This window comes from Macaca fascicularis, chromosome 3, assembly GCF_037993035.2.
Source record: "Macaca fascicularis isolate 582-1 chromosome 3, T2T-MFA8v1.1".
Taxonomy (NCBI): domain Eukaryota; kingdom Metazoa; phylum Chordata; class Mammalia; order Primates; family Cercopithecidae; genus Macaca; species Macaca fascicularis.
Window position 1 is genome coordinate 86,150,001 of NC_088377.1, and position 27,850 is coordinate 86,177,850.

A 27,850-nucleotide genomic window follows, 5' to 3' on the forward strand; every position below is an offset into this window, starting at 1 on the left:
TTGTGACCTGGAGTGATATTCACAGCATTCCTTACCTGGCAATACCTGAGCATGAGCCCCTCCTAGTGGGATCTTTGTTGTAGACAACCAGCACCTATCAGCCCTGCCAATAAACAAGCAGGAGAGGGGAGTGCTGGAGAGACCAAGAAGTGGGATTTTCTGTGCTCCTGCACTGTGACCCAGAGGGCACGGCTGTGAGGCTGATCTCAAGGAACACTCTGTCTCAGAAGTACAGGGATCCTCTGCTACCTGAAAACGTTCTCAGTATTCACTTTCTTGGATTGCAAAGTCATTTACCCAAAATTCACTCTCCAAATGAAAAGTGAGTATCATGAATCAGTATTCCAGTTCCACCTGGGTCCTGGGAGAGGGTATGGACATCATATCCCAGCTGTCCCGCCAGGAGGACCCAATCTCAGTCTCACTGCCTGCCTGCATTGTTTGTCTGCTGCTAGCCTGCGCAGTAGGAAGGGAAAACATGATTTGTATCTGTTTTAGGTCAGGTTCCCAAGAAGTAGAGCCTGAGATTGGAATTCTTGGAAAATGGTGTTTGCAGGAGCACTATCAGCAGAAGCTGTAAGGAAGTTGGGGGGACAGAAAATGAGAGGTAAGAAGCCAGTCAAAGAGGCAGGTCCAGCTTAAGTCCACCTCAGTCTGGTTCCCCCTGGGCTCTGATGCATGAAGAATATCACACGGTTGTCCATCCTGGGAGAGGGCCTGCCTGTTGTACCTGTATCAAAACCATCAGCTGAGGGCCAGCAGGGAGGGAAGATCTTCCAGGCATTTCCAGGAAACTCTCAGGAGAAGGGTACAGCTGTGAGCAGTCTGCAGCTGCTGCTCACTGCAGCTAGAGGCTGGGTGTGCAGGCCACTTGGCCAGTGAGGCACCGATAGCAGGTACTACAGTCCACCCCTTGACTGCTCAGACCTACTGCTTTCCACTTTAAGCTCTCTGCATCCAGGCACAGCTTCTGGGAAAACTTACAACTGGAAAAACAGAGGGATGAACTACAATGCCCACTTCTGCAGGTGATTGTAAGACTGTCACTGATACTCACCATCATGCCCCACCCCCACCGTCCATTCTAGTGTCCCCTTCCCCTTCGCTAACACTGCTAGTCTAAGTGGCTTACCCAGAGCAGGAGCCAAACCTTTATCCCTGAGGCATCTGAATCCTGGATTCCTTTATCAGTCCATCGTTGTTGTAAGTTGTCCATTCCCAATTGCAACTGGGCATGAGACTGCCAAGAAACACCCTGGCAAATCATCTGAGTGCGAGCCATATTCTTCCTGCTCCATTATGTAGCTGTAGTCGTCCCTCCTAATGACAAGGGTAAATTGCCACATTGTACTGCTTGTGCCAGGATGGTAATACTTTTTTCTACCTGCTTGGCTACGGGCACAAGGAGCACAGCATGACCAGGAGGCAACTGTAGCTGTACATTTAGTGAACGTGTTAATGTATCATCTGGTGGAAGGACCCCCTCTGAGAACCAGGACTTCTAGACCCATAAAACCTAAAGTTGTGAATGGTGGAAGCACAGATTTCTCAAGTGGATCATGGAGAGTGATGAAGAGCTCTTGGTTCCCAAATTCACATATTTTACCTCTCAGGAACATGGCCTCATCCCATAGCCATTAGAGTGTTATTGCATTCTGGAGGACAGTGGGCCCTCCTCATGGGTGTCATCTTCAAGATGACAGCTCCACTGTGCCTCCAAGAGGATGCACGGAGGGTAGGAAAGGCAAGTTCATTGCTGGCTGGAATACATGTCAATCCAAGTCAAGAGAAAATGCTGCCATTTCCAGGTTGGAAGGGCCCCGATTTAGTCAACTTGTCACCCAGTAGTGGCTGGTTGGTCTCCTCCAGGAGCAGTGTCATACCAGGGATTCAGCACCAGTTGCTATTGTTGGCAGTTCCTACATCCAACAGCAGCAAAACTAGGTCAGTCTTGATGAGAGGGAATGTATGCTTCTGGGCACAGGCATAGCTTCCTTCTCTGACCCCATGATTATCTGTTTCTGAGTTCATAGTGGCCAACATTCAGCTGCCTGGCCATCCTATCCACTTGGTTATTATTGCCTCTTCCATAAGAAGTGGTTTCTGGCTGTCATTAATGTCTCATACTCTGTGCCCACTCACACAGGTTTATCTCTATAACTTTCCCCCATGCCACTGCTTTTCCCCAGTCTTCTAATGTTGCTCCTTCCAAGCTGCTGAAGAATGAGCTAAGCTATTCACTAATGTCCATGAGTCTATCTTTACCTTAGGCCACATCTCTCTCCACACAAAGTGAATAAGCAGGTGCACCCTCCAAAACTCTGTTAAGAGGATTTCTTCTCCCCAGTGTCTTTCAGGGCCACCTTGAGTGGGGCTGAACTACAGCAGAAGTCCATTTCCAGCTTGCGTCGACATGCCAAACTAACCTATCCATGATCGATGCGTAGGTGGATTTTTCCCTCCTCCAGCAGCTAGACAAAAGACACCCCCCACCAGGAGGCCATGTATGCATGCGAGTGAAAGAGAGGCACAGGGGCCAATATTCGTGCAACAGTGGTAGATGGCAGGTGGGTCTGGGCCACCTGTCCCTGCGGCTTATCTATGTCATCTAGACCTGCTCAAGCCTGATTCCAGTTATGGCAGTTCCATCTTATGTTGGATGGCTTATGACCTAGTGGGTCTGACAGCACCAAACTCATAATGGGCAGTTATGGCCACATGGTCACTTAATGTCCTATGGTCAGATACTCTGCTGGGTGGCATGCCAGGAAATGCTTTACAAGTGGTGTTTGGTTCTCTGCTGCTGATGGCGTGACCTTGGTCCAGAGCCCTAGGGGTTTGGACAGTGACTCCTATTGGGGCTTAATCTCACATTCCATGCAGAGTATGCTTAGATTTGCCAATCACATAGCCTAAGGGTCAGGACTGATCCAACCAGTTATTGCAGGGATCAGACTGGAGAATGAAAGGTTGATATGATGTGACCCACCACTCTACATACATCCTTTAAGTCTTTGAGAATGGCAATAATTTCTGCCATCCCACCAGATTTGTGTTTTTCTATTTTGGCTGGGTGGGAGTGCAGCATTTTCACTTCGCTTTTGCTATTACAAATGTTGCTTATTCTATAAATCAAGGAACCATTGTAAGGGCTCTTCTGATGGTTAAGTATATTCATTCCAATGATTTATTCAGGATCTAAGGAAATTATTTCTGGGTGAATACACAGAACTAGTGGATCCAGCATGAGACATACCTGGGCCAGAACTATATTTGTCGTCTTACCCCAATAAGCCTGCACTTGACTAGGACAGCCATGATAGCACTTTGGGACGCTAGATACAAGTGTGAATTGCTGGCTGGGTGCAGTGTCTCACACCTGTAATCCCAGCACTTTGGGAGGCTGAAGCAGGCGGATTGCCTGAGGTCAGGAGTTCAAGACCAGCTTGGCCAACATGGTGAAACCCCATCTCTACTAAAAAATACAAAAATTAGCTGGGCGTGGTGGTGGGTGCCTGTAATCCCAGCTACTCAGGAGGCTAAGGCAGGAAGAACTGCTTGAACCCAGGAGGCAGAGGTTGCAGTGAGCCAACATCACACCACTGCACTCCAGCCTGGGTAACAGAGTGAGACTCTATCTCAAAAAAAAGTGTGAATTGCTATGAAATCACTATCAAAAGATCTGAGTATTACCCTTACTCAGTATGATCAAATATAAATAACCATAGGTTCCTATTACACACACTTGCTGTGGTGCTACAGAGTCTTTCCCATGGGAACCCAGTCCCTCTTTCAATCAATGGGTTCTGATTCTGAGAACTGGCTGAGGTTTAGAAACTGTGCCTTTCCATCCTAACTTTCCACTGGGGTGACTGACCTTGGCCTTCGTTCATCCTTTCTGGCCCCTAAGAACCCAACATTCTATTAGCCTTCTCCTTAGACCCCTATAGGCTAATCCCTTCTGGTTGTTAGGCTGACCTTGGTGCCCAATATGATAATTATTCCCACTTTGCTTCTGATGTGCTTCTAAGTGCTGCCCCTGGTCTCTGCCCTTAAGCGGTCTATCATCCCCACTGCCATTAGGGGGAGAAGCTCTGCAAAATGTCTCCCATCAATTCTGGTCTACAGAGGACAGGCCTACTGAGCCTCAGCCATGTGCCCTACAGCAGCAGATTCTTTACAACCTGGGAAGCAGAGTGTCTTCCACGCCTTTCCAGGGAACATAGCCAGCTTACAGGCTTTTTGATCTTATAGAGTAGGTCAATTATATTTTGCCCCATTTCTTTTATCCTTTTGATCACTTCCTGTTGGCCCACCACGTAAACTCAAGCATCTCTACTTCATTTAATCGAGTTGTTGCTTTTTCTAAGCTACCAAGAGCCACCCCAGCAATGTATCAGAGCCCTCTCTTGGGACCTGTGCCAGGGTGTTAAATCCTGCATCACAGGAGAATGTCCCCACATCAGCAAAGTCCCCTTATCCTCTTGATATCCCACCTGCCTCAGTCAGCACCTTCAGGATCTGGTCTCAAGCACAGGATCCAGCACCTTTCGGACCATCTCAAGCATAAGCTCCAGCACCTTTGGGATCTCGTCTCCCACTTCCTGCTAGTACTTGTTAGCCAAAGACTGAAGTTCCTGTGGCATACAATTTTTTTTCCTCCTTGACAGGTCCAAGTTGGGCCATGCTGAGATTTGACCCTCTTTGTGGCCAGGAGGGGAGGTGGGGGCCAATCATGAGGAAGGCATGCATTGTCTCCTGGGGCACTTGTCTCTTTCAGACATCTGCATACTTTTCAAGAGAGAAAAGGCCTCCTTCTCACAGCAAGACTACTTCTATAGGTGCAGGTGGCTTGTGGGAATCTGGGAATTCAAAATTCTCAAGCGCACCCACTAGCACATTAGAAAATCAATTGTGCACATCTCTTTCCAAATCTTCATTCAGTGACACCATGTCGGTAGCTGGAAATGGGCCATGATGGGTGTATTTAAACCATGAAAATCAGAAAATGCTACAAACCAGGGCATCCTGCATCTCTAGACAGCAGATTGTTAGCCATTTCCCAGCATATCACAGTGTATACTCCTTCCCATCACGGCCCTGGCTTGCCTTGCTGGAGGACTCAGACCTTGCTGAAGTTCTGCTGCTGCTTTTACAATTGAGTCCTGTGCCTAGTCTCCAGCTCTGTCTGCCTCACTATAGGAGACAAGCGTCTCTTTAAACACTGCTGAGAAGACCGTCTGGCTCTCAGACTTGGCTTTAAATTGATAGACCTGAGCCTGCCATTTTCTCTTTTCCATGCATGGCTCCACTGATCAACAGGTCTCGGTGGCATAGTCCTTCGGGTTAGTATCTCCCCCACACCCTCGGTGCCAGAGACACTGAGTAAGCAAGCACCTCCCTGTCCACCTCCATCCCCACTCCCCACGGGCAGGGCCTTGGTGATCCACTGCTGCAATGTGTCAGGGACTGCCGGTACTCCTACCACCAGTGAGGTGGCATCCAGCTGGAAGTGATCCAACTCCAGAGTCCCGCCCTCATAGGCTGATTTCTAGGACCACCCCGGTAGACTGTGTTAGGTTCTTGAAGCAGAGCCTGAGATAAGGATTCTGGCACCTGTGATTGAGTGGGAGGGTACTCTCAGGATGAGACGGGGTAGAAATAGGCAAAGGTACAGATTCAGCAGCAGGTGAGCCTTGGTCTGACCCAGCAGGGAGCTCTCAAATGTGAATGACATCACAGGGTTGTCCCTCTGAGGCAGGGGCCAGCCTTTGTGCTCCTACATGAGTCAGTCACTGGCTGGAGGCCCCTGGGGAAAGGCTCGGGCTCTCACCTTTAGCAAATAAACAATTAGGGCACTCAGTTAAATTTGAATTTCAGATAAACAACAAATCAATTTTTAGTATATGTCCCAAATTGTGCATAACACAATGTGTTTTCTCTGCCAGCCCTAGGAAGGGCATAACTTCCCAGTTATTTCTAGGTGAAGTAACTTTGTAGATCAGGAGTAAGTCCCAGGAAAGAAGTCCAGCTCTTCTCTTCAACCCTGGGCAGCTGGGGGTGGGCGTAGGGGCCCAGCAGGCACCCATAGCATCTTCTACAGCATCTGAAATGAACAGAGTCATCATGTACTGCATACAAATGTACCCACTGCTGAGTTCTTCAGGGATTATATAATTAGGTAGTTGGTATTTTAAATGCATTGTATTATGCAAAAGTCCTTTGTGGATTGCTATATTTGGAGAGTTTTGTGATATTGGGGGGACTAGATGGAGTTTTCAGATGGGCATCATACTTTTTTTCATTTAAAACCCTAGAGTATTGTAATCCTAGAGAGTGATCCTGCTATCAGTAAATTAGCTCTCCAATACCTTTTCAATGTGGCTGCTAAGGACATGCATGTGGTTCACCCTCCCAGGAAATCCAGGAGGGCAGCATTGGCCTGAATTTGGCTGGTTGGGCAGGTAATGCTGGACAAAGACAATGGATGGAATGGTTTGCTTCCCTCAGTCCTTTCAGACACAGCCCAGCCCACCACGTCAAGCCAGTGGATGCATCTGTAACCAATCCCCATGAGAACTGCAGCCTCTTTAGAGGTGGCAAGTTGGCCTGGGTAGGTCAGGAGGATCAGATGTGAGGAAATCTTTGGATTGGAGGCAGGCAGAGCAGGGAAGCATCGGGTGATTCTATGACAGACCCAGGGCTCCAAGCTGCGGTTCAGGAGGGGCACTGGTGTGGCCTCTGCTCCACTCCCCCTAGAGTGACATCAGGTGAAGTGCCAACAACACAGAAGGCAGCAAACGCTGCCAGTCAGGTCTGCTTCCCTGGACAGCCGGTTGCTAACCCTTCTCCAGCACAGCACTGGATTTTGGTCACCTGGCTGGGAGCTCCACCTCCCCAGCTGCTGCCTCACCTGCTTTTCCGAACCCCACCCTGTAAACAGTAACTACGTTTTGTACCTACCACGCCTCATTTCCATCTCTTTGGAGCACCTCTCACACGGAGCTGAACAGAACGAACTGTTAAGCCCACTGTGTCTGTTAGGGTTGTCTGGGCTGTACCAGATACTCTAAACTGGATTCACCAAGAGGCGTTGTCAAAGCACATAAGAAAGAGCCTAGAGGCAGGCAGCTCTCAGCCTGGTGTCAGGCTCTGGGTCAGCTTTCCAGATTATCATAGCCTTCCCCACATCTGCCAGATGTCGCCACAAGCACAGGAGGTACAAACAAACCCAACAATGTTCTGGAAACAAGAGGGGAAGGGGATCCCCCACCATATCTCCCCAGAGGCCTCCCTTCTCACATCTCACTGTCCTGAAGCCAGCTCTAGCAGAAGAGAGCAGGGTGAATTTGTCCGGGGCATTCAGCCCCCAGTGCTGAGTCCATTACTACTTGACCCCTGAATAAAACGGAGGCTCCATGAGCAAGAAGGAATGAGAACTGGATGTTGGAGGGCAAGAATGTATCCACCCCACCCCTAGGAGCACGCATGGACAATTGCCCCATTTTTGCCCCCACTGCTGCCCAGGAGCTGGCCCAGAGACCTGCCAGTGCTGGGTAACAGGACGCTGGGAAAGTGAGACCAGAGCCTGGACTCAGGGAACAGTTCAAGGCTGCACTGGCCTGCAGGTCACAGAGCAGCTGCTGAGCAGTGAGAGCCCACGATGGACCAGGCCCTGGGTCTTGGAGACCTGAACGAGATAGACTGGGCTCCTGCTCTCCTGGGCGTTGCCTCTTAGAGGGCAAAGACAATTAACAGTAAACAAATAGAACATGAGGTGGTTTCCATTAGTGACTGATAGCCTTTGGATATTTGTTCTCTCCAAATCGCATGTTGAAATGTAGTCCCTTATGTTGGAGGTGGGGCCTGGCAGGAGGTGTCTGTGTCATGGGGGCAGATCCTTGGTTTAGTGCCATCCCCTTGGTGAGGGGTGAGTTCACTTGATAGCTGGTTGTTTGAAAGAGTCAGACCCCCTCTCATTCTCCTGCTCCCACTCTTGCTTGAGACACCTGCTCCTCCTTCTCCTGCCATGATTTTAAGATTCCAGAGGCCTCACGAGAAGCAAATGCCAATGCCATGCTTCTTGTTCTGTCTGCAAAACTGTAAGTCAATTAAACCTCTTTTTTTTATAATTTATCCAGCCTCGGGTATTTCTTAACAACAGCACAAGAACAGCCTAATACAGTGATGCTCTCCAAGTGACCTTTGGGCTGAGACCTGAAGAAGATGGGGAAGCAGCCAAGTGTGATAGTCATGCCTGTAATCCCAGCACTTTGGGAGGCTGAAGTGGGAGGACTGCTTGAGCCGAGGAGTTGAAGACCAGCTTGGAAAACGTAGCAAGACCCTGGCTCTACAAAATTTTTTTTTTAATTGACCAGGTGTGGTGGTGCACACCTGTAGTCCCAGCTACTTGGAAGGCTGAGGCAGGAGCATCTCTTGAGCCCAGGAGGTTGAGACTGCAGTGAGTCATGTTCACACCATTACACTCCAGCTTGGGTGACAGAGCAAGACCCTGTCTCAAAAAAGAAGAAAGAAGAAGAAGAAAAGAAGGAGAAGGAGAGGAAGAAGAAAAAGAGGAAGAGGAGGAAGAGGAGGAGAAAAAGAAGGAGGAGGAAGAGGAGGATTAGGAAGCACAAGAAAAAGAAAGGAAAGAAAGAAAGAGAGAGGAAGGATGGAAGAGGAAAAGAAAGAAAGAAAGAAAGAAAGAAAGAAAGAAAGAAAGAAAGAAAGAAAGAAAGGAAAGAAAGAAAGAAAGAAAGAAAGAAAGAAAGAAAGAAAGAAAGAAAGAAAGAAAGAAAGAAAGAAAGAAAGAAAGAAAGAAAGAAAGAAAGAAAGAAAGGAGGGAGGGAGGGAGGGAGGGAAGGGAAGGAAGGAGAGGGAGAGGGAGAGGAAGACAGAAGAAGGAAGAAGAAAGAAGAAGGAGAAGCAGAGGCTCGTGCTGGATAGCTTTGCTTTTGCCAATGACCTTGCTGATTTTCAGGGAGCCCTGATGTCTTAGTCCATTTATGCTGCTATAAAGGCATACCTGAGGCTGGATAATTTACAGAGAAAGGAGGTTTATTTGGCTCACAGTTCTGCAGGCTGTACAAGAAGCATGGCACCAACAACTGCTTCTGATGAGGACCTCAGGCTGCTTCCACTCATGGCGGAAGGTGAAGCAGAGCCTGCATGTGCAGATATCACATAGTGAGAGAGGAAGCACGAGGGGGCAGGGAGGTGCCAGGCTCTTCCTAATAGTAAGCTGTTTTGGGAACTAATAGAGTGAGAAATAACTCACCCCCTTCCCCTAAGGAAGGGCATTAATCTATTTATGAAGGATCTGCCCCCATGACCCAAACATCTCCCATTAGGCTCCCACCTCCAACACTGAGGATCAAATTTCAACACGAGGTTCGTGTGGACAAACATCCAGCTATAATACTGGGCAATGCTGACCTGAAGACAGACTCTTCCCCTCTCAGGCCCAGAGCTCCTTGGCCCTGTAACAACAGAAAATTGGGTTTGAGTGTCAAGATTTTTCCTTTAATCCCCATGCAGCTCCTTGGAATGAGGTGGCATCTTCTCCCATTTCATAGATGAAGAAACAGAAGCTCTGGAGGAATGAATCACTCATCCAAGGTCAGGTAGCTAGTAAGAGTCCCACCAGCTCCCCAGATCTCCTGTTTCCTGCCCCAAGTCCCACTGAGTGAGCTGGAACAATGGCTTCACTGTCACCTGCTGGGAGTGGTGGCAGGTGCCTGTAATCCCAGCTACTCGGGAGGCTGAGGCATGAGAATCTCTTTTTTTTTTTTTTTTTTTTTTGAGACGGAGTCTGGCTCTGTCACCCAGGCTGGAGTGCAGTGGCGCGATCTCGGCTCACTGCAAGCTCCGCCTCCCGGGTTTACGCCATTCTCCTGCCTCAGCCTCCCGAGTAGCTGGGACTACAGGCGCCCGCCACCTCGCCCGGCTAGTTTTTTGTATTTTTTAGTAGAGACGGGGTTTCACCGTGTTAGCCAGGATGGTCTCGATCTCCTGACCTCGTGATCCGCCCGTCTCGGCCTCCCAAAGTGCTGGGATTACAGGCTTGAGCCACCGCGCCCGGCCGAGAATCTCTTGAACCCAGGAGGCAGAGGTTGCAGTGAGCCGATATCACACCAGCCTGGATGACAAAGCGAGATTCCATCAAAAAAAAATAATAATAACATATAACATACATACAATAACATTTACTTTTTAAGCATACAGTTTGATGAGTTTTATCAAATATATATGGTTATATAACCACCATCACCATTAAGGCAGAATCTTCCCATCACTCAAATAATTCCCTCAGCCCCACCCCTTGTTGTCAATCACTTCTCCCACCCTAGCCACTGGAAATCACTCATCTGTTTTCTGTTTCCTTGCTTTTGCCTTTTCTAGAATGTTCTATACATGAGATCACTGAGAATATAGTCTTCTGTGTCTGGCTTCTTTCACTTAACGTAATGCCTAGCTCAGCAGTGTGTCAATCCTCCCTCCCTTGCCATTGCTGAGCAGTGAGTATTCCACTGTATGGCTGGACTACAGTGTGTTCATTCATTTATTCATTCACCAGCTGATGGGCAGTTGGATTGTTTCCAGGCTTTGGCTATAATGACTGAAGCCGCTGTGAACATTCAAGTACAAGTCTTTGTGTAGACAGTTTTCATTTGGCCGGATAAATACCTAGGAGTGGTATCGTGTGGTTAAGTGTACATTTAAACTTAGAAAACCTGCCAAACTGTTTTCCAATGTGGCCTGTACCGTGTTGCATTTCCATCAGCAGTGTTTGAGGATTCCAGTTGCTCCACATCCTTCTCCCCGCACTCGGTTTCATCCATCTTGTAAATATTAGCCACTCTGGTGACTGTGTACTGATATATTAGTGTGGTTGTAATTTGCATTTCTACAACTGACTAATAATAATGTTGCACATATTTCTGTATGCCTAGTGGGCATTTTTTTGTGAGTTTTTAAAAATTGGGTTGTTGTTACCTTCTTATTGAGTTGGAAGATTCTGGATGTTTATTCAGGTATGTGTCTGCTAAGAGGTGAGACTGGTTCTACCCTGGTCCTAACAAGCACCCTGGGCCTGCATCCCTGTTTGTGTCTGTGAGCTGGATCCGCAGCCCTTTCCTCCCACTACCTACCACCCAGCAGTACTCCTCACCCATCACCGTAGCTCCTTCTATGACATTTCAGCCTGTCTGTCCCTCCCTCCAGCTAGCCAGAGGCAGGATGGCTCAGTGATGCAGGGTGGGCCCTGAAGACAGAGTGCCAGGGTTTGGACCTTGTATTAGCAAGGGTCACAAGGGAAATTTACTTTATCTCTCCATAGCGCTGCTGTGAGGATCCAATAAATTAATCCATAGAAGAGCTTAGGACAGCACCTGGCACAAAGTATACATGAGCTATTATGTTATTCTTCCAGCCCATCGTTTCTATGTGGTCATAAACATGAATGCAGGACTCAGTGTCCCAGCTGTGTGTCCCTCACATACATTCCCTGACAGCCCACAGGTCTTGTCTGTCACCACCTCATTCAATAAGCCAGGACTCTGCCTCGTCCTTGGCTGGGGCCTTGCATTGGACATTTCTGTATCCATATTTGTTTTTTAAAAACTAGCTGTTGGCCGGGCACAGTGGCTCACATCTGTAATCCCAGCACTTAGGAGGCTGAGACAGGTGAATCACGACGTCAGGAGTTCAAGACCAGCCTGACCGACATGGTGGAACCTCATCTCTACTAAAAATACAAAAATTAGCCGGGCGTGGTGGCACGCACTTGTAATCCCAGCTACTTGGGAGGCTGAAGCAGGAGAATTGCTGGATCCTGAGAGTCAGAGGTTGCAGTGAGCTGATATAGCACCACCGCACTCCAGCCTGGGCAACACAGCAAGACTCCATCTCAAAAAAAAACTAGCTGGACTTGATACTCTTGTTAGAGGAATAGTTTTCCATATCTGTTAACTTTTCTTCTATTGTTATCCATCTGTTCAGGTTTTTCTGTCCTCCTGAGTCAATTTTGATAATTTATATCTTATATTTTGAAAATCAGACATTTCCTCTAGTTGTTTATTAGTGTCTTCTCTGTTATATTTGATCAGATTACCAAATCTAATCAAAAATGTTCATCTAGGGCCAGGCGCGGTGGCTCACACCTGTAATCCCAGCACTTTGGGAGGCCAAGGTGGGTGGATCACGAGGTCAGGAGATCAAGACCATCCTGGCTAACACGGTGAAATCCCATCTCTACTAAAAATACAAAAAAATTAGCCAGGCATAGTGGCGGGCGCCTGTAGTCCCAGCTACTTGGGAGGCTGAGGCAGGAGAATGGCGTGAACCCGGGAAGTGGAGTTTGCAGTGAGCCAAGATCTCACCACTGCACTCCAGCCTGGGCAACAGAGTGAGACTCCGTCTCAAAAAAAAAAAAAAAAAAAAATTCATCTATTATATTAGCCTTTTTAAAAAACTGGGTTTGGGATTTGTTAATCGAGTTTACTGTGGCTTTTGTTTGTTTTCTGTATAATTAGTCTCTGCTTTTATCACTATCAATTCCTTTTTTTTTTTTTTGAGATGAAGTCTCGCTCTGTTGCCCAGGCTGGAGTGCAATGGCATAATCTCGGCTCACTGCAAGCTCCGCCTCCTGGGTTCATGCCATTCTCCTGCCTCAGCCTCCCGAGTAACTGGGACTACAGACGCCCGCCACCACACCCCGCTAATTTTTTTTTTTTTTTTTTTTTTTTTTTTTTTTTAGTAGAGACGGGGTTTCACCATGTTAGCCAGGATGGTCTCGATCTCCTGACCTCGTGATCCGCCCACCTCGGCCTCCCAAAGTGCTGGGATTACAGGCGTAAGCCACCATGCCCGGCCTATCAATTCCTTTAATCTGATTTTCCTTTTGTTTACTTTATCTGTGTATTGAGGTTTTGAGCATCTTGAGAGAAATGCTTTGCTCACTGATTTCCCATTTATTTTATTTTATTTATTTTTTGGAGAGAGGGTCTCGCTTGATAGCCCAGGCTGAAGTGCAGTGGTGCAATCATGGCTCACTGCAGCCTTGACCTCCTGGGCTCAAGCAATTCTCCCACCTCAGCCTCCTGAGTAGCTGGGACCTCAGGCACACACCACCACAGCTGGCTAATATTTTATTTATTATTTTTTTTGTAGAGATGGGGTCTCACTTTGTTGCCCAGGCTGGTTTCGAACTCCTTGGTTCAAGTGATCCTCCCGCCTCAGCTTTCCAAAGTACTGGGATTACAGGCATAAGCCACCATGCCCAGCCCCATTTACTTTATAGTAAGTGCCTTTATGGGTGTAAATGTTCCTCTGAGACAGCTTTGGCTATTAGCCATACTTTTAATATTTTGTACATTCATGGTTATTCATTTATAAATGGTCTGTAATGCAATGCAGATTTCCCCTTTGGCCCAAATGCTATTTACAGCAGCACTTTTCTCTTTCTGAGCAGACAGAATATTTTGGTTTCCACTCTGTTGTTTGTTTCTCATCTGCCTCAGCCTCATTTACTAGGTGTTCCCTTGGGGTGCCTTAAGTCTGAACCACTCAAATATTTGTGTTTCTCCAAACACCCATGACACTGTCCTGCTGGTCTCTCTATCTGGAATGTCCTTCCCTTCCTAGCCAGTTCCCCCTAGTGCATCAAAGAAATCCTGCCCTGTTGCCTTCAGAAAACAAAACAAAACGAAACCTATCAGTCTCTTTATGTTCCCAAAGACGCTGTAGCTTTGCTGGTATCTGGTTGTATTAAGCTGTTCATTTGTCTCTTCTGCTAGATGGTAAGCTCCTTGGAAACTAAAAACTAATCACTTTTCTAACTTCAGACTAAGCACAAATTAGGTTCTCAAGAAACAATGAGTAATGAGTGATCCAGTATCCCCTTCCCAACATATTTTTGGTCATTGATACCATCATTCTGAGTAGTTACTAGGGAACAATTCACTGCAGTAACCAATACAGCAAAACATGAAATAGAGTTACATAGTAGAATTGTATTTGTTGCCCATATAATAGTCAAATGCAGTTCTTCATCAGCTGGGAGGTTCTCCTCCACACAGTCATTTAGGAATCCAGTGAACATGGCAGAGTTTCCTAGTTCTAGACCCAAACCCATGTCCTCTTTCTCCACAGTGATGACAATGCTAGCAACAGCTGGCCAGCTGTTCTGTAGTTCTCAGCCTCCCTTGCAGTGAGATGTCTCCATGCAATTTCAGTGGAGCAACATATACCATTTCCATTTCCAGGTGTAGGCTCCTAAGAAGAGGACGGCTTCTTCATGATCTTTCTCACCTTTCTGTCGGTTAGCTGCAGATAATGATGCTAACCATTAGGGGGTGGGTGGAGCCATAAAGTAGAAGAACCCTGGATTCCTAAATGACTGTGTGAAGTGTTCCCTAATTTCACATAATTAAGTGTTTCTTAATTTCCTGTTTGGGTTATTTGTTGCTAGTGTATAAAAAAATCCTGATTTTTGTGTGTTGATATTTGTGTGCTGGAACTTTGCCAAATTAGCTTATTAGCTCAATTTGATCTCAAATATTAGCTCACATATTTTTGTGGATTATTTATGGTTATCTACATAAGATCATGTCATCTGAAATAAAGATAGTTTTATTTCCTTCTTTCTGTCTTAGTCCACTTGGGCTGCTGTAACAAAATGCCATAAATTGGAGGCTGAGAAGTCCAAGATCAAGGCACCAGCTAATTCACTGTCTGATGAAGGCCTGCTTTCTGGTTCATACATGGCACCTTCTAGCTGTGTCCTCACATGGTGGAAAAGGCAAGGTAGCTCTCTGGGATTCCGTTTTTTTTTTTGTTTGTTTGTTTGGTTTGGTTTTTGTTTGTTTGTTTGTTTGAGACAGAGTCTCACTCTGTCACCAGGCTGGAGTGCAGTGGCACAATCTCGGCTCATTGCAACCTCCGACTCCCTGGTTCAAACGATTCTTCTGCCTCAGCCTCTCGAGTAGCTGGGATTACAGGCACCTGTTACCACGCCCAGCTGATTTTTGTATTTTTAGTAGAGACAGAGTTTCACCATGTTGGCCAGGATGGTCTCGATCTCCTGACCTCGTGATCTGCCCACCTTGTCCTCCCAAAGTGCTGGGATTACAGGCATGAGCCACCATGCCCGGCCTCTGGGATTCTTTTTATAAGGGCTCTTTTTCTTTTCATGTGGGCTCTACCCTCATGACCTAGTCACTTCCTAAGGTCCCACCTCTTAATATCACCACACAGCAGATTTAACATATGAATTTTGAGGGGGACACAAAGAATTTTCCATAGCACTTTCCAATATGGATACCTTTTATTTATTTTTCTTCTCTAATTGCTTTGGTTAGAAATTTCTTCCCTAACTGCTCCACTACTATGTTGAAAGAAGTGGCAAAAGTGGGTATTCTTGTCTTGTTTCTATCTTAGGAAGAAAGTTTAAGTCTTTTGCCATTGAGTATGACATTAGCTATGGGGTTTTCATATATGACTTTTATCATGTTGAGGAAATTTTCTTCTTGTTTCAATGAAGATAGGGCGTTGAGTTTTGTCAGATGCTTTTTCTGCATCAATCAATATGACCATGTAGTTTCTTTGTTTTATTCCATTATTGTAGTATATTACATTAATTTTTGTATGTTGAACTATTCTTGTATTCCTGGGATAAATTTCACTTTTATATATAATCCATAACCATAACCTGAAGATATGCTGAAGAGGCCAGGTACAATGGCTCATGCCTGTAATTCCAACACTTTGGGAGGCTGGTGTGGGAGGATCACCTGAAACCAGGAGTTTGAGAAAAGCCTGGGCAAGTAAGCAAGATCCCACCCCTACAAAAAAATTGAAAATTAGAGCTGGACGTGGTAGCTCACACCTGTAATCCCAGCACTTTGAGAGGCTGAGGCAAACAGATCACCTGAGGTCAGGAGTTCGAGACCAGCCTGACCAACATAGAGAGCCCCTGCCTCTACTGAAAATACAAAATTAGCTAGGCGTGGTGGTGCATGCCTGTAATCCCAGCTACTCAGGAGGCTGAGGCAGGAAAGTCGCTTGAACCTGGGAGATGGAGGTTGCAGTGAGCCAAGATCATGCCATTGCACTCCAGCCTGGGCAACAAGAGCAAAGCTCCATCTGAAAGAAAGAAAGAGAGAGAGAGAGAGAGAGGAAGGAAGGAGGGAGGAAGGAAGGAAGGAAGGAAGGAAGGAAGGAAGGAAGGAAGGAAGGAAGGAAGGAAGGAAGGAAGGAGAAGAGAAGAGAAGAGAAGAGAAGAGAAGAGAAGAGAAGAGAAGAGAAGAGAAGAGAAGAGAAGAGAAGAGAAGAGAAGAGAAGAGAAGAGAAGAGAAAAGAAAAGAAAAGAGAAAAGGAAAGAAAAGAATCAGCCGGGCACAGTGGCTCACGCCTGTAATCCCAGCACTTTGGGAGGCGGAGGCGGGTGGATCACGAGGTCAGGAGATTGAGACCATCCTGGCAAACATGGTGAAACCCCGTCTCTACTAAAAATACAAAAAAAAAATTAGCCAGGCGTGGTGGTGGGTGCCTGTAGTCCCCAGCTACTCGGGAGGCTGAGGCAGGAGAATGGCGTAAACCCAGGAGGCAGCAGAGCTTGCAGTGAGCGGAGATGGCGCCACTGCACTTCAGCCTGGGCGACAGAGCGAGACTCCGTCAAAAAGGAAGGAAGGAAGGAAGGAAGGGAGGGAGGGAGGGAGGGAGGGAGGGAGGGAGGGAGAGAGAGAGACGGACGAAGGAATGAAGGAAGTTAGCTCGATGTGGTGGTCGTGCACCTTTAGTCCTAGCTATTCAGGAGGCCGAGGCAGGAGGATTGTTTGAGCCCAGAAGGTTGAGGCTGCAGTGAGCCATGATCGCACCACTGCACTCCAGCCTGAGCAACAGAGTAAGACCTCATCTCTAAAAACAATCTTTTTTTTTTTGAGATGGAATCTCGCTCTGTTGCCCGGGCTGGAGTGCAGTGGCGCGATCTCTGCTCACCGCAACTTCCGCCTCCCGGGTTCACGCCATTCTCCTGCCTCAGCCTCCCGAGTAGCTGGGACTACAGGTGCCCGCCATCACGCCCACCTAATTTTTTGTATTTTTAGTAGAGACGGGGTTTCACCGTGTTAGCCAGGATGGTCTCAATCTCCTGACCTCGTGATCCACCCGCCTCGGCCTCCGAAAGTGCTGGGATTACAGGCGTGAGCCATCACGCCCGGCCTAAAAACAAATTTTTTAATACTGAAGAATTTTATTTGCTGGTATTTTGTTGAGGATTTTGCATCTACATTCACAAGAAATATTACTCTGTAGTTTCTTTTCCTGTAGGTAGCATCTTTGTCTGGCTTCAGTATCAAGGCAATGCTGGCCTCATGAAATGAATCAGAAAGTGTTACTTCCTCTTTTCTTTTTTTGAAAGCATTTGAGAGAATTGGTGTTAATTCTTCTTTAAATGGTTGGTAGAATTACCAGTGTAGACATCTGGTCCTGGGATTTTCTTTGTTGGTGGGTTTTTTAGTACTAATTCCATTTCCTTACTTGTTAGTAGTCTAATGAGATTTTCTGTTTCTTCCTGAGTTAGTAGTAGTAGCTCCTGTGCGGAATTTTTGCATTTCATCTAAGTTATCCAAGTTTACCTAAGTTAAAGTTCCATTTTATCTAACCTGTCTAAGTCAACAAACAATACTAAATTGTTCATAGTATTCTCTTATAATCCTTTTTTTCTATAAAGTCAGTAATAAAATTCACTCTTTCATTTTTTCATGCCTGATTTTAATAATCTGAGTTCTCTCTCTCCCCCTCCCTGCAATTGAGAGTCATTTAAAAGTGTCTTGTTTAAATTTTATGTATCTGTGAGTTTTCCAGTTTTCCCTTTGTTATTCACTGCTAGTTTTATTTCATGTGATCCAAAAAGATACTTTATATGATTTCAAATTTTTAAAATTTACTAAGACTTGTTTTATCCCTAAAATATCCTTGAGAATTCCCATGCACATTTGAGAAAAATGCACATTCTGCTGTTGTTGGATAGAGTGTTCTGTATATGTCTGTTAGGTCTAATTGGTTTAGAGTAGTGTTCTAGTTCTTTCTTTCCTTATTGATCTTCTGTCTAGTTGTTTAATCCATTATTCAAAGTAGTGGCCAGTCATGGTGGCTCACACCTGTAATCCCAGCACTTTTGGAGGCCGAGGAGGGTGGATCACAATGTCAGGAGTTCAAGACCAGCCTGGCCAACATGGTGAAACTCCATCTCTACCAAAAATACAAAAAAATTAGCCAGACACGGTGGTGCATGCCTGTAATCCCAGCTACTCAGGAGGTCGAGGCAGGAGAATCACTTGAACCCAGGAGGCAGAGGTTGCAGTGAGCTGAGATCACACCATTGCACTCCAGCCTGGGCAACAGAGCAAGATGCTGTCTCGAGAAAAAACAGAAACAAACAAAAAAAAAAAAAAAAAAAAAAGTAGTATACTAAAGTCTCCAACTACTATTGTAGAACTCTCTATTTCTCCCTTCAATTTTGCAAAATTTTGTTTCATGTATTTTGGTGTTCTGTTGTTTGTAATTTTTATATCTTCTTAATAGATCAAAATTTTTATCAACATATAATGTTCTTTGTCTCTTGAGACTTTTTTTTTTTTTTTACTTAAAATCTATTTGGGCTGATAATACAGCCACCACAACCCTCATTTTGGTTGTTATTTTCACAGAATATCTTCTTCCATCCTACTTTCAAATTCTTCTGTCTTTATATCTAAAGTGAGCCTCTTGTAGATAGCATACAGGTGGATAATGTTCTCTTTATTCACTCTGCCAATCTCTGCCTTTTAATTGGAGTTTAATCTATTTATATATAAAATAATTACTGATTAGGAAGGACTTCTACCACTGAGCTATTTTTTTCTGTGTGTCTTACACATTTTTAAGTTTCTCAATTCCTCCATTACTGAATTCTTTTTTTAATTCTTGATTTTGTGTGTGTGTTGTTACATTTTGATTATTTTCTCCTTTTGATAGTGACAGGAGGCAACCAAATGCCTGGCAGATAGGAGCTTGTCCCCCATGAAACTCCACCTTCAAGCCAAAAAATAGCCTGAAGGCTAAAAGACCAGACTGCTGGTCCCAGATGAAACCCACAATCCAGAGTGAGAACTTCCATTCCTCTTTGCCTGCCCTCTGAATAATCCCTTTTAACCAATCGAATGTTGCCTTTTCTAATACTACCTATGGCCTGCCCCTCCCCCATTCTGAGCCCATAAAAACCCTGGAATCAGCCACACTGGGGGCACTTTGCCAACTTCAGGTAGGGGGACCACCTCTGTATCCCCTCTCTGCTGAAAGCTGTTTTCAACACTCAGTGAAATTCTCACTTTGCTGTCTCTTCGATTGTCAGCGTATCCTCATTCTTCTTGGGTGTGGGACAAGAACTTGGGAATCAGTGCACAAACCAGACTGGGCAGCACGGGTGGGTGGACAATCTCCTGCAGCAGGTAGCATGGCCAAGTGAGGCCTGGGCAGGGCATCACCGAGGTCCCCAGCTTGCAAAGTGACCAAGGAAAAGTCCTGTGTCACTTTCCTTTTCTTATATTTTTCAGTTATTTTCCTAATGATTGCCTTGGGGATGGTAATTAACAACTTACATTTATAAGAAGCTAGTTTGAATAATAGTTCCAATAGTATATGAACACTATACTCCTATACATCTCCATCCTACTTCCTTTATATTGTTATTCCCACAAATTGTGTTTTTATACATTATATCCTCACTAACATAAACTTATAATTATTTTCCACATTTGCCTTTTAAATCGTATAGGAACCCGAGAATCACCAAAAAAAAACTACATTAATATTCACTGTTATATTTACCTATATAGTGACATTTAACAGTGTACTTTTATGTCTTCAGATGTCTTTGAATTACTACTTAGTGTCTTTTCATTTTAGCCTCAATGTTTTCCTTTAGCATTTCTTACAGGGCAGGCCTGCAGGTAATTAATTCCCTTTGGTTTTCTTTATCTGAAATGTCTAATTTCTTTTTTATTCTTGAAGAATAGTTTTGCTGGTTATAAGATTCTTAGTTAATAGTTTTTCTTTTCTTTCAGCACTTCAATTATTATTAAAGTGTTGTTATTATTATTATTTTGAGACAGAGTCTCCTTCTGTCACTCAGGCTGGATTGCAGTGGCACAATCTCTGCTCACTGCAACTTCCGCCTCCCAGGTTCAAGTAATTCTCCTGCCTCAGCCTCCCGAGTTAGCTGGGATTACAGGTGCCCGCCACCATGCCCGGCTAATTTTTGTATTTTTAGTAGAGATGGGGTTTCACCGTGTTGGTCAGGCTGGTCTCGAACCTGACCTCAAGTGATACACCCACCTTGGCCTCCCAAAGTGCTGGGATTACAGACATGAGCTAGCGTGCCTGGCCTAAAATGTAATTATTATTACAGCTGCCATTTGGCCTCCTTGGTTTCTAATGAGAAATCATCTGTTAAACTTATTGCAAATCCTTGGTATGTATGCTATGTGTCATTTCTCTCTTGCTGCTTCCAAGATTCTCTCTCTGTCTTTGTCTTTTGACAATTTGACTATAATGTGTTTCACTGTGGATTTCTTAGAGTTTATCCCACTTGGATTTCATTGAGCTTCTTGGATGTGTATGTTTGTCTTTCAACAAATCTGGGAAATTATTTCACCTTTTCTCAAATATATTTTTCTTCCTCTTTCCATCTCTCTTCTTCTGGAGCTCCCATATACTTACATTGGTATGTCTGATGGCATCCTACTGGTCTCTTGGGTTCTGTTCATTTTTCTTCTTTCTTTTTTTCTGCTATGCAGACTGGATAACTTCAATTGCCTTTTCTTCAAGTTCACTGATTCTTTCTTCTGCCTGCTCAAATTGGCCATTTAACCCCTCCAGGGACTTTTTCATTTCAGTATTGTACTTTTCAGATCCAGCATTTCTATTTGATTCCTCTTTAATAAATTATCTTTATTGTCATTCCCCATCTGTTAATACATTGCTCTCCCAATTTCCTGCAGTTCTTAGTCCATGGTTTTCTTTAGTTCATTAGGCATATTTAAGACAGTTGACTTAATGTCTTTGACTAGTAATTCCAATGTCTAAAATTCCTTATGGACAGCTTCTTTTAAATTATTTTTGTCCTGTTATAGAGCCATATCTTCCTCTTTATTTGCTTTGTAATACTTTGTTGAAAACTTAACATTTTGAGTAGTATAATGTGGTAATTCTGGAAGCCAGATTCTCCCCCTCCTTTGAGATTGGTTTTGTCGTTTGTTGAGGGCTTCAGTTGTCCATTTGTAGAGTGACTTTTCCAAACTATTTTTGCAAAGTATGTATTCTCCGTTGTGTCTGATCATTGATGTTTCTGTTCTGGTGTCTCTGCAGTCAGCCTATGACCTGGAAGTATTCCTTAAATGCCTAGATTTTTTTAAACCCAAGAAACAAAAAACCTAGCATGTACCTTTTTAAAAATCTTCTGATAGATGCCACCTGGAAGGCTGCTGCTGCCTGAAGGGGCAGAAACAAAGGCAAGCTCTACTCTGAGCCCTCAAGGAACCACCAGATAAACAAAAGAAATTTGATTCTCCAAATTTCTGGAAGACAAGGTCCTTTCTGCCCACTCTGGCTCCAGCCAGCTGCTCTAGGAACACAATTACTGTCCCCATGGCTACAGGAATGTTGAAGAATGCAGGATGGTAGCTGGTTTGCCACACCACTCACTTATGAGCCATCAGCATGCCTCTCCCTTCATCAAGCACTCCCATGGTTGCTGTAAGTGTCCAATCAGGTTCCAGAATTCTGAAATAGTTGACTCTTACAGGATTTTTTTATCTCCTAACTTAATGATTGTCTAGATCGAGGAACCAATTCCTGAAGTTTCCTATTTTGCCAGTTTCATGACATCATTCCCTAGTAACTCTCTTTTCAGACAAAAAGTTTCATTGACTTACTGTAGGACTAGCATCAAAGAGACTATGCCACCTAGTCTGTCTCCTTAAAACACCAAAATAATCAGTACACATTCGGGTAGGAGTTTGGCATTAGATCTGCCATCAATCAAGAGCGGGGGACAGCCCACGTCTTAAACTCTGACCCAAGGGCTAAAATATTCTTTGGTAGCAACAACAGCTACAAACTATTGAACAACTTGTATGTGCCAAGAGCCTTATCTGCATTATCCCATTGAATCCTCTCAACAGCCCTTTGAGGTAGTAGAATTGTTGCCTGTCCCTTATTGAGGCTTAGAAACATTAAGGAATTTGCCCAAGGCCCTAGAGCTAGTGAGTGGCAAAGCCAGTCTTCAGACTCAGGCTGGAAATCCTACAGTTCTGTGTTACCCCAGTGTTATCCTGCCTCTCAGCACGGAGTCTTGGATGATTCTCCTACCCCCTCCCTAGGCAATGCACAGGACTACTCCCTGCACCCTTACTCATGCTCTGCCCTTCTTCCCCAACAGTGCTAGCCTTAGGCTTTATCCCCGACACACAGCCCAGGCTCCGTTCCATCTGTTGACAGAGGCAAACACTGGGGCAAAACCGACCTCTGTGGCTACCACTGTGTCCACCTCCACCAGCTTCAGCTGAAGCCTCTGAACATCTCCAGCATGGAGGAAGCCCCAAAGGACATTTCCTGTCCCCCAGCATATGCTTGACCCTGAAGCCCCCCCGCCCCATCCAGTCGAGAAGACCAAACTTTTAACAATCCCGGAATCAGAGTGACCCATGGGTGAATCTTAGCCAGGTCGCTCATAGCTGTTGCATCCTAGTAAGTCCCTTAACTCCCATGGGCTTCAGTTTCCCTGTATATAAAATGACAGCCTTCAGCTCACAGGCCAGTTGCAATCCATCTAAAGGGTCTAGCACATCCCCTGGCATGTGGAACCCACATGTGGTCATTTGATCCTGGCATGCTCTAGTGTCTCTCGGCTCCTCTCCCCTTGCCCTGACATCCTGGCCATCACCCACTGCCTAACACCCTCCCACTCACCAAGCCCTTAGCCTGCCCCTTAGCACAAGAGCACAGCCAGTCTCAAGTCTACCCTGCTGTAAGCAAACACTTGCAACATCATGCTGACCTCCAGGCCCTGTTGCATCAGTGTGCCCACACTTGGTTCCCAGCTGGTACTGAGGGTATCAGGGAACAGGCCAGTGGTGGAAGGGCGGACACTTTGTGTTCCCTGGCTTCCTGGCTCCCAATATCTTTCCCAATGGCATATGGGGTCTAGCAGACCTTGGCTCTAACTGTGAGCCAAGTTAGCTCTTTTAACTAAGAACAAGTTAAATTGGCTCATTTGACTATGAACCTCTATCCTTTAGAATCTGGGTCTTCGGGCTTGCTTCTGTGCAAAATGGCAGATAAGGCTCAACCTTTCTTTTTTTAACTTCATTGTTAAATATTACTCCATTAATACATATTTACTGCAGAAAATGTAGGAAATACAGATAAGCAAAAAGGAGAATAAATTAAAATCACTCATACCACCATCAGCAAGATAATTACTGTTACCATTTTGGTATATTTCCTCCCAATACATATATCATCTGTATCATATTATGACAAAAATGGATCATACTATGTTTCCTATGTTTCCCCTGTGTTAGTCATCTATTGCAGTATAACAAACTGCCTCAAAACTTAGTGGCTTCACCTTTCCATGTATTATGATGACAAGAATGTGATATGACACTGTCCTATATCTGGACCATATGCTAAAAGACAGAAAATGGTTTCCAAACTTATTTGTCCTGTAATAACAAAATTTTATTTCATAAAATGTTTAAAAAAAAAAACCATAGTAGCTTGAAACAACAAACCTTTGTTATCTCACACAGTTTCTGTAGGTCAGGAATTCAGAAGCAGCCTAGCTGGGTGGTCTGGCTTGGTGTCTCTCCTGAGGCTGCAGTCAAGGTGTTAGCTGGGGCTGCATCATCTGAAGGCTTGACTGGGACTGGAGGCGCTGCTTCCAAAGTGGTTCACTCACATGGCTGGCAAGTTGGAGCTGCCTATTGGCAAGAGGCCCCACTTCTTCTCAGTGGATCTTCCCAGAGTTCTTGTAGGCATCCTCATAGCATAGCAGTTGGCTTCCCCCAGAAGGAACAGTCCAGGAGAGGACAAGGCCGAAGCCACAGTGTCTTTTCTGGCTTAGGCTCTGAAGTCATACTCCACCATTTCTGCGTTATCATATTAATATAATGCAGGCTAGACCTATTCTGCATGGGAAGGGACTATACCATGGGGTGAACACCAGAAGCAGGGCTAATTGAAGGCCAGCTTCAAGGGTGGTTACACATTCCCTTTCAACAGTATGTCATGAACATCTTTCCAGGCCAATAGGAGCAGATGAATCTTAACATTTTTAATGACCACATATAAGTGTAGCATAATTTATTTAACCAACCTTCTGTAGTTGGATATGTGGGTTGTGTCTCATTTTTTGATACTAGAATTAATCATTTTGAATATCCATCACCAAACTTGTCATATTATTTTCTTGTGATGAATGAAAAAGAAAATCAAGTCATGCCTGTCAATCTGAAGCCGGAGCAACTAAGAAATGGGGATACCACAGGGACATAGAGCAGGGTCCCTTCTGACTCTGCTCTTCTCTTTCTCTCCCCATTAAATGGGGAGTTCACTATCTACTGCACAGCTGCACAGTTCTGTCTTTTCAGAAAGTTCTAAGCAGAAACAATGTTCATCCATCCTCCTCAGGATAGCCCTTGAGCTACTGAAGACTCTAAGCACGTTCTGGACATCCTCCATGAATCATCATCTCTGAGGCCCTCCCCTTCTTGGCCCCTCTTCTCTGGACAGGTTCTGGACAGGCTTGCCCTTCCAAAATTCCTGGAAAGCAGCAGGTACTGTTCCTGCTACACTGACCCTCAACTTTAATGCAGTGCAGACCTGTTGGTGTCACCCCTTATCCTGAAGAGGGGGCATTGAGACAGGACAAGGGTGGGTGCCCAGGAGGGTTGGCATGAGTCATGAGAATCTGGTCCTGGAGAATTAGACAGTGTGGGGATGTAGGGGTGTTGAGTGCCTTTCTGGCCTCACAGATGCCAATGAGTATCATCAGCAGGTGGCCCCCAGAAAGGAACTCTAGGTGATGCCTGTGGCTCTAAACACAGGCTAGAGAGGGCACTTGCAGTTCAGCCAACCCAGAAAGGGGGCCCCCTTGCCTCAGATTCAGCCTTTGTACACATCCTCAGCCTTTCTTGAGAACTGAATTTAGATTCTCCTCCCCTGTGCTGTGTGCTTGGCCCAGGAGAAGGGCAAGTCTCGCTGGGTAGCTGCTTCTTGGCCTGGCTGAACCAGAAGGCCCCAGTGCCACTCCAAACCTGGATGTGAGCCCTGCCCCCATGAGCAAACAGTAGCTCAGAGCTGGGGGCTGTGGGGGTCAGTGGCCTGTCACATGAGGTCTGATGAGGCCACCTCTGCTCTATTTTGGGAAAGGGATCAATTGTATCAAGGGCTTTCTTGGGAGTGATCACTCTGGCCCACTTGCCAGCTCCAGCTAATTTTAGCAGGCTTTGGCAGGTGCCAGCAAGTACATGGCATGTGGATGTCACTCCCAGGTGAGCCCAAGGAGGGGTCTGGGCCAGAGCCCGGGAGTCATGGTCTATGCCCACGGAGGCACCCAAAGCAAGCCTGAGGCCTGGACTTTGCAGTCACAAAATTAAGAATGATAGCCCCGGTTTTTTGTTTGTTTTTGGTCAATTGGCCGCCTTCCTCCACCACCCCTTCCCCAAGTGCCATACAGACCCCTGGATTGTATGAAATGCACATCGAACCTCTCTGCAGATGAAAATCCACTGGGGATCCCCTTGCCTCCAAGAGCAAGTCCAGACCTGAACCGGCGAGGGCCAGGCCCCCTTAGGACCCCCTCCCTGTCCGAGGGCATTTCAATAAGTGTTCTGTCCCCAAGGCAGCCTGGTGACTTTCTGCCCGCACAAGGCTGAGGAATAGCAGGTGGGTAGGCTGGCTCTGCACACCTCCTCCTGCTGGGCAGCAATCCCAACCCCATGTTCACAGAGTGTGGCCAGCTGCCCCATGGCTCTCTCCCCATGGCCCTGTCAACTCTTAGCCCACATGGGCCTCCCCTCCCTTTCTGGCCCTGCCTCTGACCCCATGGCAGGGGGCAGAGTATTTCAGCAGCTGCCGGGCTGAGCCCTTTCAGTGCAGAAGCCCTGGGCTGCCAGCCTCAGGCAGCTCTCCATCCAGGCAGCCATTGCTGCCACAGCGGGGGCCTTATGCTCCAAGGCTACAGCATGTGCTAGGCCTCGGCAGGCAGGAGCATCTCTGCTTCCCAAAGCATCTACCTCTTAGTCCCTCGGAGAGATGGCGATGGATGCCACAAGGAGCCAGGCCCAGACAGCCTTGACTCTGGTAAGGGTCACACCAAAGTTAGCGACTTTGCATTGGGAGAACAGCGCCCAGGGCAGGGCCCTTGGTTTTGCAGATTACCAAAACCAAGACTGGGGGCAGGGAAAGCAAGCAGGCTCTGGGCACCTTGGAAGGAGGCACACGAGCCTCAGGGGTCCTGGCTAAGGCAGCTGTGCCCGCCACTGCCCCCCCCCCGCCCACCACCCCTCCTCACTGTGGCTGCCCACTGTCCAGCCTCTCGAAGGGTTCTAGGGCACTTGCTCCTGGAGCTAACAGTGACCCAGGACACTGGTGTCTGGGGCTTGGCCTGAGGCTTTTATGGGGGGAGGTGGCTGGCTGCCCAGGGCTGTCTGGCTGTCTGGGGGCTCTGCATGGCATTTCCAGGGGTTGGTGGATCAGGGATTCGGTCCCTCAGGAGAATGTGGACACCAGCCCGAGGTCGCTCACTTCTGTGGACTTAGCCACCTGAGGGCCCGGGAATGGAGGGGACCAGGCTACAGCTGGGCATGTGTCACTGGGATGCGCTCTGGAGCCCCCAGGCCTGCAGCGCTTGCCCAGGAACTTCCCTGGCCCTTGGCCATGTCCTCAGGGACACACAGCTCCTCCAGTCGGCCCCTCCTAGTGCTGGAATAGACAGCTCCTCAGTCCACATCCGCCAAAGGCGGCCCTAGAAGGCATCCTGCCTTTTGTACTGCGTTCTGGAGGTGGGGCCACAACGCACTGCTCGCTGCATAAAAGGGACAGCATCCTGCCCCTGGCAGCCCTGCCCGACCAGCTCTGCCTCTCCCACTGCTATCCAACCTGTACACCCTGGTGACCGTGTCCAGGCTCCACATCTACCTCTCCAGCCAGACTCTCCTCTGAACTCTGGCCTCACATGGCCAACTGCTACTTGGAACAAATTGCCCCTTGGCTGGCAGATGTGTTAACATGCCCAGACCAGGATCCTGATCCCACAACCCAACTCCCAGGTCAGGTGGAACCTCTTCTTCTCAGGCCCTTCTGTTCCTCTCCTCAGCCCCTCCCACCTCCCTTCAGAGTAAGTCTAGACTTTTACCCCTCTCACTAAGCCTGCACCCACCATCCCTGCGCAGGGGTTGTTAGGACAGCCCGACGCCCTGCTTCCACCCTGCTCCAAGATGCCCCCGTTCTGCAGCCCGGTGCCTCCAGGCTTCTCACCTCCTGCTGCTCACAGCTCAGCCTCACTCCCTCCCTCCCCATCTCTGCTCCAGCCTCAATGCACGTCCCCTGCCCCCATCTTCTGACAGGAGCTGCCTGACCTGTCCCTGCTTCATCTGTCCCCATTCCTTCACCCCCCAACCTGTCCCCAGTTTGACTGAGATTCTTTCCTGCAAATCCCCACCCTTCAGAGGAGTTGGTCCTGCTGTCAACTCTGCTTCTGTGCCCCGCGCCGCACCTGGCATTCAGTGGGCATTTGCTGAAG

At 46.7% G+C, this 27,850-nt stretch overlaps 1 protein-coding gene across 31 annotated transcripts in view; it reads left to right on the forward strand.

Moving 5' to 3' along the window:
* The window catches only part of GCK (glucokinase), a 59,204-nt gene that overhangs the window by 14,815 nt on the left and 16,539 nt on the right, over positions 1-27,850 (forward strand). For 9 of the 31 annotated variants that reach the window (XR_012432499.1, XR_012432498.1, XM_065542041.2 and 6 more), the window contains exon 1: positions 14,660-14,805. The exons of 13 other annotated variants lie outside the window; for them this stretch is intronic. Coding sequence is in view for 12 of the 18 variants with exons in the window: in XM_065542041.2 (XP_065398113.1) it covers positions 14,737-14,805 (69 nt within the window). In the remaining 6 variants the exon portion in view is untranslated. Of the gene's footprint in view, positions 1-14,659; positions 14,806-26,198; positions 26,410-27,850 lie in introns of those variants that run through there. 9 more of the 31 variants (XR_012432501.1, XR_012432500.1, XR_012432497.1 and 6 more) reach the window with 1 other exon arrangement.